This window comes from Oncorhynchus masou, chromosome 6, assembly GCF_036934945.1.
Source record: "Oncorhynchus masou masou isolate Uvic2021 chromosome 6, UVic_Omas_1.1, whole genome shotgun sequence".
Lineage (NCBI taxonomy): Eukaryota > Metazoa > Chordata > Actinopteri > Salmoniformes > Salmonidae > Oncorhynchus > Oncorhynchus masou.
Genome location: NC_088217.1, coordinates 50701795 through 50710864, shown reverse-complemented (window position 1 = coordinate 50710864; position 9070 = coordinate 50701795). Strand labels below are relative to the sequence as shown.

At 44.7% G+C, this 9070-nt stretch overlaps 1 protein-coding gene across 3 annotated transcripts in view; it reads right to left on the bottom strand.

Moving 5' to 3' along the window:
• The window catches only part of LOC135542224 (voltage-dependent calcium channel subunit alpha-2/delta-2-like), a 261612-nt gene that overhangs the window by 3874 nt on the left and 248668 nt on the right, over positions 1-9070 (bottom strand). For all 3 annotated transcript variants that reach the window (XM_064969028.1, XM_064969026.1, XM_064969027.1), the window contains 14 exons: positions 7725-7822; positions 7436-7526; positions 7299-7361; positions 6936-7039; positions 6587-6685; positions 6262-6365; positions 6118-6165; positions 5908-5979; positions 4028-4180; positions 3826-3878; positions 3556-3611; positions 1550-1673; positions 1218-1327; positions 151-236 (listed from right to left, as the gene is read on the bottom strand). In XM_064969028.1, coding sequence (XP_064825100.1) covers positions 151-236; positions 1218-1327; positions 1550-1673; positions 3556-3611; positions 3826-3878; positions 4028-4180; positions 5908-5979; positions 6118-6165; positions 6262-6365; positions 6587-6685; positions 6936-7039; positions 7299-7361; positions 7436-7526; positions 7725-7822 — 1261 coding nt within the window. The remainder of the gene's footprint in view (positions 1-150; positions 237-1217; positions 1328-1549; positions 1674-3555; positions 3612-3825; positions 3879-4027; positions 4181-5907; positions 5980-6117; positions 6166-6261; positions 6366-6586; positions 6686-6935; positions 7040-7298; positions 7362-7435; positions 7527-7724; positions 7823-9070) is intronic.

Here is a 9070-nt window from a genome sequence, read left to right as displayed (position 1 = left end):
AAGGAGACGCGTTTAGAGTGATATAGTGAAATTGTTGAAAATACCACGTGTATTTTCACAGTGTCTTTGTGAAAATAGGGTCTGTGCGCATGATTATTCTAGTGTCTGTGTACACAGGTGCTGAGTTGTACGCTCAGTTGTAAGTCTTACAGCGAGATTGTAGTCGTAGCACACAGTTGGCCCTTTTCGATACCTCGCTGCACTCATATCCTCACATGATGGGTTATCGTCCTTGACTGGAAGAGGCGTGGCTAAGGAATGACTCACTACCTACATGCATACTGTATAGTCACTCTCAAGTCTCCATAGCTTCCTCTCCCACTTACACAGGTTTATGCCACGAGCAAAAACATTTAACTCAAAGAGTAACGCAACATGCAAAAATGTACATGGTTTGACATTAACACCAGTGAGTTGAATGTGAAAAACAGCCACTGTTATTCACGAGTCCGTAAAGAGAGACAAATGAAAGGAGAAGATTCCCAACAGCAGGTGCGCATGTGTTGGTAACAATGACTGTATATATGAACAGACAAAGCCATCGATCACGTGACACCATTCATTCCTATGTGAAGACTCAATAGCGCATTGAAGACACATGAGGTCGGTTCACACGGAGATAACATGTACAATTTGAGCTACTCCAGGGACTAACGTTGCAGGCCAGCTCAGTGCTGCCCCCTCTCATTGAGTAACTCAAGTTGAAGGCCGACCGGGGTACTGCAGGCTGCCATCAGCGACTACATTGAACAACAATATAAACGCAATATAAACACATGCGAAGTGTCGGTCCCATGTTTCACGAGCTGAAATAAAACATCGCAGAAATGTTTCATGAGTACAAAACCTTATTTCTCTCAAATTTTGTGCACAAATTTGTTTACATTCATGTTAGTGAGAATTCATTTTAATTGACTGATTTCCTTATATGAATTGTAACTCAGTAAAATCATTGAAATTGTTGCACCTTTATATTCTTGTTCAGGATAAATGATCCTTATAATATGATATATTATTAAAACTTCTTGTGTGCGATTTAAAAATGATTGGTACTCTGATTGTCTCCAAAACATTTTTTGATTTACAGAAAGATTTTTCAATTCACTATAATTGGGGGTCCTGTTTTCTGCTAACAATGTGCAGTACCACGGTCGGCCTTGAACTTCCGTGGCTTCAAAGAGAGGGGGCAGTCGTTCTCCCCTGATTGGTAAGGATACACTCTGTCTCCGCCTGGGACAGTTTCTCCACCTCGCAGGTGTTGCAGGGCATCTTCTCTGCTACCACAAACAGCAGGTTGGTGTTGTTTAACCTCTTGGCATGGATCAGCCTACAGAGAGAGAGCGAGACAGTGTCAACAACAAACTCTTCTTATATCACCAGCTTGTTAATAACTGTTGGATCAGTTCTAGCCTCATTTACTTAATGATGCTTCTATTTCATTAGTTCTGATAGCATTTCACACACTTTTAGATGAATTAAGGACTATTACCGAACTTTGTGTTCCGTGAATCATGTTTGTGTATGAGTTGTTCGTGTATAGTGAAGTCACCTGGAGCAGTTGCCACAGTCCTGCAGGATGTCATAGGAACTGTTGATGTTGGTGAAGTAGAACTGAGTCTGTATCGTCACACAGCTGGTCTCTCTGGAGTCCATCCCCTCTGCCTCCACCTCATCTACAGCTCGCAGACAAAGACAAACACGTCTGTATTTTTTTTTTAAAGCAACAACAATACAATACAAAAACAATACAAGTGGCTGCTAAACACAAATGGCCGCTCCCATCAGTGGGCGCGCACGCCCCCACCAGATGCAGTTGAAGTCGGAGGGTTACGTACAGTACACCTTAGCCAAATACATTTAAACTCAGTTTTTTACACAATTCATGACATTTAATCCTAGTAAAAATTCCCTGTCTTAGGTCAGTTAGGATCACCACTTTATTTTATGAATGTGACATGTCAGAAGAGTAGTAGTAGAGAGAAGGATTTATTTCAGCTTTCATTTCATTCATCACATTCCCAGTGGGTCAGACGTTTCCATACACTCAATTCGTATTTGGTAGCATTGCCTTTAAATCGTTTAACTTGGGTCAAACGTTTCCCTTCCACAAGCTTCCCAAAATAAGTTGGGTGAATTTTGGCCCATTCCTCCTAACAGAGCTGCTGTAATGAAGTCAGGTTTGTAGGCCTCTTTGCTCGCACACACTTTTTCAGTTCTACCAATACATTTTCTATAGGATTGACGTCAGGGCTCTGTGATGGACACTCCAGTACCTCGACTTTGTTGTCCTTAAGCCATTTTGCCACAACTTTGGAAGTATGCTTGGGGTCATTGTCCATTTGGAAGACCCATTTGCGACCAAGCTTTAACTTCCTGACTGATGTCTTGAGATGTTGCTTCAATATATCATGATGCCATCTATTTTGTGAAGTACACCAGTCCCTCCTGCAGCAATGCTCCCCCACAACATGATGCTGCCACCCCCGTGCTTCACAGTTGGGATGGTGTTCTTCAGCTTGTAAGCCTCCCCTTTTCCCTCCAAACATAACAATGGTCATTATGGCCAAACAATTCTATTTTTGTTTCATCAAACCAGAGGACATTTCTTCAAAAAGTACAATCTTTGTCCCCATGTGCAGTTGCAAACCGTAATCTGTCTTTGTTATGGCGGTTTTGGAGCAGTGGCTTCTCCCTTGCTGAGCTGCCTTTCAGGTTATGTCAATATAGGACTCGTTTTACTGTGGATATAGATACTTTTGTACCTGTTTCCTCCTGCATCTTCAGAAGGTCCTTTGCTGTTGTTCTGGGATTGATTTTCACTTTTCGCACCAAAGTACATTCATCTCTAGGAGACAGAACGTGTCTCCTTCCTGAGCGGTATGACGGCTGTGTGGTCTCATGGTGTTTATACTTGCGTACTATTGTTTGTACAGATGAAAGTGGTACCTTCAGGCATTTGGAAATGGCTCCCAAAGATGAACCAGACTTGTGGAGGTCTACAATTTCTTTTCTGAGGTCTTGGCTGATTTCTTTTGATTTTCCCGTGATGTCAATCAAAGAGGCACTGAATTTGAAGGTAGATCTTGAAATACATCCACAGGTACACCTCCAATGGACTCAAATTGACTCAGAAGCTGCTAAAACCATGACATAATTTTCTGGAATTGTGCATGCTGTTTAAAGGCACAGTCAACTTAGTGTATGTGAACTTCTGACCCACTGGAATTGTGAAACAGTGAATGATAAGTGGAATAATCTGTCTGTAAACAATTGTTGGAAAAATTACTTGTGTCATGCACAAAGTAGATGTCCTCACCGACTTGCCAAAAATATAGTTTGTTAACAAGAAATGTGTGGTGTGGTTGAAAAAAAAACCCGAGTTTTAATGACACCAACCTAAGTGTATGTAAACATCCGAATTCAACTGTATGTCACTAGTACATTCTAGTGTTGCAGTCGCTTTCCATTATAAAGAAACATATATGACAGTGATATAACACTTCAAAAGTGTAGGGTAAACACACAGAGCACAGAATATCTCTGCTTTGTACACACCTGTGACAAACCAGCTGTGGTAAGCCATTCCACAGAGCAGCTGCTGGAATAGGGACCTGGGGCAGAAACATTTTTATTTAGTCTTTATTTTGACGGGCAAAACATATTGAGACCTCGGCCTCTTTTCCAAGTGTGCCCTGTACAATACAATGTAAATATGCACATTAAACGTGTATTTTCTTTGATCATTGTTTTAAGGATGCGTGTTCGTGGCTTTGTTTTAGCACTGTGTGTTTCAGGCCATAGTACTTTTTTGTTCTCTAGTCTTACCAGGCAGCTGCTGATGTCCACCAGGCCAGGTTCACAAAGTCGGCAATGGTGGGCTGACCACACCGAGAGGAAAACAGGGGAAACATTACCACCGGAACACATTGAGTGTTCACAATTTAAACATTTGCTAGCCTTCAAGCTGTCGCCCGTTCTTCAGTCATTCACTAGGGCTACAGCCATGTCTTTCACCCATTGTCCTTACCACAAACACGCCTCTTGGTGCAGCCCCGGTGTTGCTGCTCGGCACGGGGTCACACACAGACTGGTAGTCAAAGGACTGCTTCCGGTTGTAAAAGGAGTTGTTGTAGAGAGCATGCATCAGGTAGGGGTCCACCTCACTGAAGAACATGCCAATCTGTAGAAGAGGGAATATAGAGTCATTACAACATGCAGCTACGGTATATCACCAAAGTGAGTACACCCCTCACGTTTTTGTAAATATTTGAGTATATCTTTTCATGTGACGACACTGAAGAAAGGACACTTTGCTACAATGTAAAGTAGTGAGTGTACAGCTTCTATAACAGTGTACATTTGCTGTCCCCTCACAATAACTCAACACACAGCCATTAATGTCTAAACTGCTGGCAACAAAAGTGAGTACACCCCTAAGTGAAAATGTCCAAATTGGGCCCAATTAGCCATTTTCCCTCCCCGGTGTCATGTGACTCGTGTTACAAGAGAGCAGGTGTATTAAATTTGGTGTCATCGCTCTCACACTCCCTCATACTGACTGGTCACTGGAAGTTCAACATGGCACCTCATGTCAAAGAACACTGAGGATCTGAAAAAAATAATTGTTGCTCTACATAAAGATGGCCTGGGCTATAAGAAGATTGCCAAGACCCTGAAACTGAGCTGCAGCACGGTGGCCAAGACCATACAGCGGTTTAACTGGACAGGTTCCACTCAGAATAGGCCTCGCCATGGTCGACCAAAGAAGTTGAGTGCACGTTCTCAGCGTCATATCCAGAGGTTGTCTTTGGGAAATAGACGTATGAGTGCTGCCAGCATTGCTGCAGAGGTTGAAGGGGTGGGGGGTCAGCCTGTCAGTGCTCAGACCATACGCCGTACACTGCATCAAATTGGTCTGCATGGCTGTCGTCCCAGAAGGAAGCCTCTTCTAAAGATGATGCACAAGAAAGCCCGCAAACAGTTTGCTGAAGACAAGCAGACTAAGGACATGGATTACTGGAACCATGTCCTGTGGTCTGATGAGACCAAGATAAACTTATTTGGTTCAGATGGTGTCAAGCGTGTGTGGCGGCAACCAGGTGAGGAGTACAAAGACAAGTGTGTCTTGCCTACAGTCAAGCATGGTGGTGAGAGTGTCATGGACTGGGGCTGCATGAGTGCTGCCGGCACTGGGGAGCTACAGTTCATTGAGGGAGCAACAGTTCATTGAGGGAACCATGAATGCCAACATGTACTGTGACATACTGAAGCAGAGCATGATCCCCTCCCTTCAGAGACTGGGCCGCAGGGCAGCATTCCAACATGACAACGACCCCAAACACACCTCCAAGACGACCACTGCCTTGCTAAAGAAGCTGAGGGTAAAAGTGATGGACTAGCCAGACCTAAACCCTATTGAGCATCTGTGGGGCATCCTCAAACGGAAGGTGGAGGAGTGCAAGGTCTCTAACATCCACCAGGTCCATGATGTCGTCATGGAGTGGAAGAGGACTCCAGTGGCAACCTGTGAAGCTCTGGTGAACTCCATGCCCAAGAGGGTTAAGGCAGTGCTGGAAAATGATGGTGGTCACACAAAATATTGTCACTTTGGGCCCAATTTGGACATTTTCACTTAGGGGTGTACACACTTCTGTTGCCAGCGGTTTAGACATTAATGGCTATGTGTTGAGTTATTTTGAGGGGACAGCAAATGTACACTCTTATACAAGCTGTACACTCGCTACTTCACATTGTAGCAAAGTTTCATTTCTTCAGTGTTGTCACATGAAAAGATATTCTCAAATTTTTACAAAAATCTGAGGGCTGTACTGACTTTTGTGATATACGGTAGGTCAAGGATAGACTGGCTTCAATAAAGCTCTGTATTAAACTGTCAGGACATGTCACCTTGTTCCAGTAGTCCTTCTGATTGGACATGATCAGGAAACCACCGTCATCCACCAGGTAACACAGCAGGTCCTGCAGATAGAGGCACAGATGGACAACAATGACGACCCCTCCCCCCCCACTGGAAGTCTGTTTAACTCGAAACGATATCTGAGTTTCAAGCATATTCTACCATTGAAAGCGTGATAGTAACATTATTTCTAATCTTACTTCGCTGTTGGCGTCACAGTCCATCTCACAGCCACTGGTCGGTCCACACTGCCAAGGACAAATAATCATCAAGGATCGGCAAATGTTTTGAATTTCATATGTTTTTGTGTGGGTTCAATTCCTGCTTGTCCTTATGTTTGTTACCGTTTGTTGGACTTGTCGGTTGTCACTTGTTGGACTTGTTTGGTTGCTAGCCAGGATCTTGAATTTGTCCACCCAGGCCTCAAGATCCAGCTTTACTCCAACCACTAGTCATACACAGAGGGAGAGACATTGAGATATTCCTAAAGACATGAGAGAGAAGGGTGGAGAGAGAGACATTTTCCTCCTACTGTTTCCCTCCAAATTCCTACTATGCCTGCAGTTGAGTAACAAACCATACTACTCATCATGCCTCCACCAATGCTAATGAACCCTTCCCTCCTAGAGTCCCAGAGCCCCGGGTGCGGGCGGAGCGCCGACGGCCCACCTGCAGGTTTGATTGTCTTCCCTCCCACTGTGATCTCCACTGCAGTGCTGACCAGGATCCCTATGGTGTCGTTCTCTGGATTCAGCAGCTCATCATTCACTGTATGGGAAGAGGAGAAGGAGGAAGAGGGGGAGCAAGAGGAAGCACACAGAGGAGACAGGAGGGATAGAGGAAGAGGAGGAGGAGGAGCAAGAGGAAGCACACAGACGAGATAGGATGGATAGAGGAGGAGGAGGAGGAGGAGGAGACAGGAAGGGATGGAGAAAACAACAACCAAGTCAACATAAACAGATCCCATAAGGATTTTAGTAGTAGCGCCTGGGTGGTGGTGAGACAGATGATTACTCACAGGTGCGATAAGGCGCTCTGAAGATGTAGCCCTTGTTGTCCAGACTACGGCGGTAATAGCTGGCGTTAAAAGGCTCAGGGTCCTCCTCCCAGGTCTCAGCAGCCCTGAGGATGAGCACGACATTAAAAGTCATGGACAGAGCCAGGGCAAGAAGCTACTAAACTGTAACGTATAATGGCAGCTGTCTCGGTGACAACTATCCTGGATATTTAGTACCGGTTTATGTGTTTGTTTACAAGCAAGATGATGAAAACGCACTTGAAGTTGGTCCAATGTTTTAAACAAATGTTTGGGAGGCTTTACATGCAATGTACTGTACATACAACTTTGAAGGAAAGTTAGGTAGATTAGTGAAATACTCACTTGTTGGGAAAAACTCTTGTAATCCCTCCATCCGTTGCAGCAAACACTGCCAAAAAGCCATATCTGCAAACCAGAACAGGAGCGTGAGAATACAGGAAGTACACAAACAAATAGTACACATGCAGTCCTCTACTCACGTGGTGAGGTCTTTGGTCTTCCACACCTTCTCCACCAGCTGTCTGATGATGCCCGTGTCCAGGATGAGGTTATGAAGGAGCAGGTTGTCACCTGTTTTAGACCACAGGGAGGAAGGAGACATGCTTTAAGAGGCATTATGATTGAGATTGTGCATTCAAACACTGCGCATGGAGGTAAAAAAAAAAACCGTAAACAATGAGAACTCTGATCCTGCCATTACATTTCCACAAATGACGAGGTTGCGGTAAGAAAAGAGAGGTCTCTCCCGAGGGAAATGGAGGGACTCACATTGTTTGGAGTCGGGAGTCACCTTCTCCATGAGAGCGATGAAGTTGAGCAGGAAGTCAGTGTTGTTGTTGGAGAGCTCCAGCTCATTGCAGTATTCCCTGAGGACAGTCAGCGGTGACATTTTTTTAGCCCCAACAACAGTTGAGAACAAACACACACACACACACACACACAGTGTCTGGCTTCCCACTTGCCTCTTACAGTATATCCTTTGAGCCGGGATACGGACGGCACTGATTTACAATGCATGAACCCAAATGCACATTCCCAAACACTCTCACAGCGCACTCATAGAACTCGTGCATGTCCTGCGGCTGTCAGGATATTCAAACATGCTGACGAGACAGGCTGTCAGAGTGAAATATGGCACAGAGGAGGGCTGGTGAACGCAGCACACACTGACAGCAGACTGAGTGAATACACTTGTCAGTCTCTCAGCAAAGAGCTGGGAGCTTACAGGATGAAGGTCTGATCACGGCAAAAAGAAAACATGCAAATGGAGGGATTTTCAGTCACTTTTGTTTTTATATACCCGTTAACGTTATATCTTTGTCTTTATTTTCTCAAGATGACATACTGAACAACCTCTGGAATATGCAAACACACACACACACACAAAACCATGCGGCACCAACGGGTGACATGCAAAAGGGGTGTGGGAGCACAGGAACGGTGCTTGGGGCAGGGAGGGTCCGTTTTGGGATGGGAGGGGTTACTTGGGCGGGAAGGGAGAAGGGTTGAATGCACTGAAAGTCCAAATAAGTGGGCAATATAAATGATGTTGTTTTCAGAATCAGCTAAATAATAACAAAAGTGTCGTCACACTTCTCACTTTGTCAACACAAAACACACAAAGTCAAACCAGGATATGAGAAAACCAACAGCAACAACAGCAACAATAACAACAACATAATCAAAAGCACAGTCTTGAACCCCACAAGAAAAAAATGAGAGGTGTGACTGACAATAACAGATGACCTGTGGCTGAGGAGACTTATTGGTGTGACGTTGAAGTGTTGGGGGTTGAGGGATTGGGGTTTGGGCGTGGTGGTGGTGGTGGATAATAAACAGGGTAATGCTGTGGGCTGAAGGTGGTGGATAATAAACAGGGTAATGCTGTGGGCTGAAGGTGGTGGATAATAAACAGGGTAATGCTGTGGGCTGAAGGTGGCGGATAATAAACAGGGTAATGCTGTGGGCTGAAGGTGGCGGATAATAAACAGGGTAATGCTGTGGGCTGAAGGTATAATAAACAGGGTAATGCTGTGGGCTGAAGGTGGCGGATAATAAACAGGGTAATGCTGTGGGCTGAAGGTGGCGGATAATAAACAGGGTAATGCTGTGGG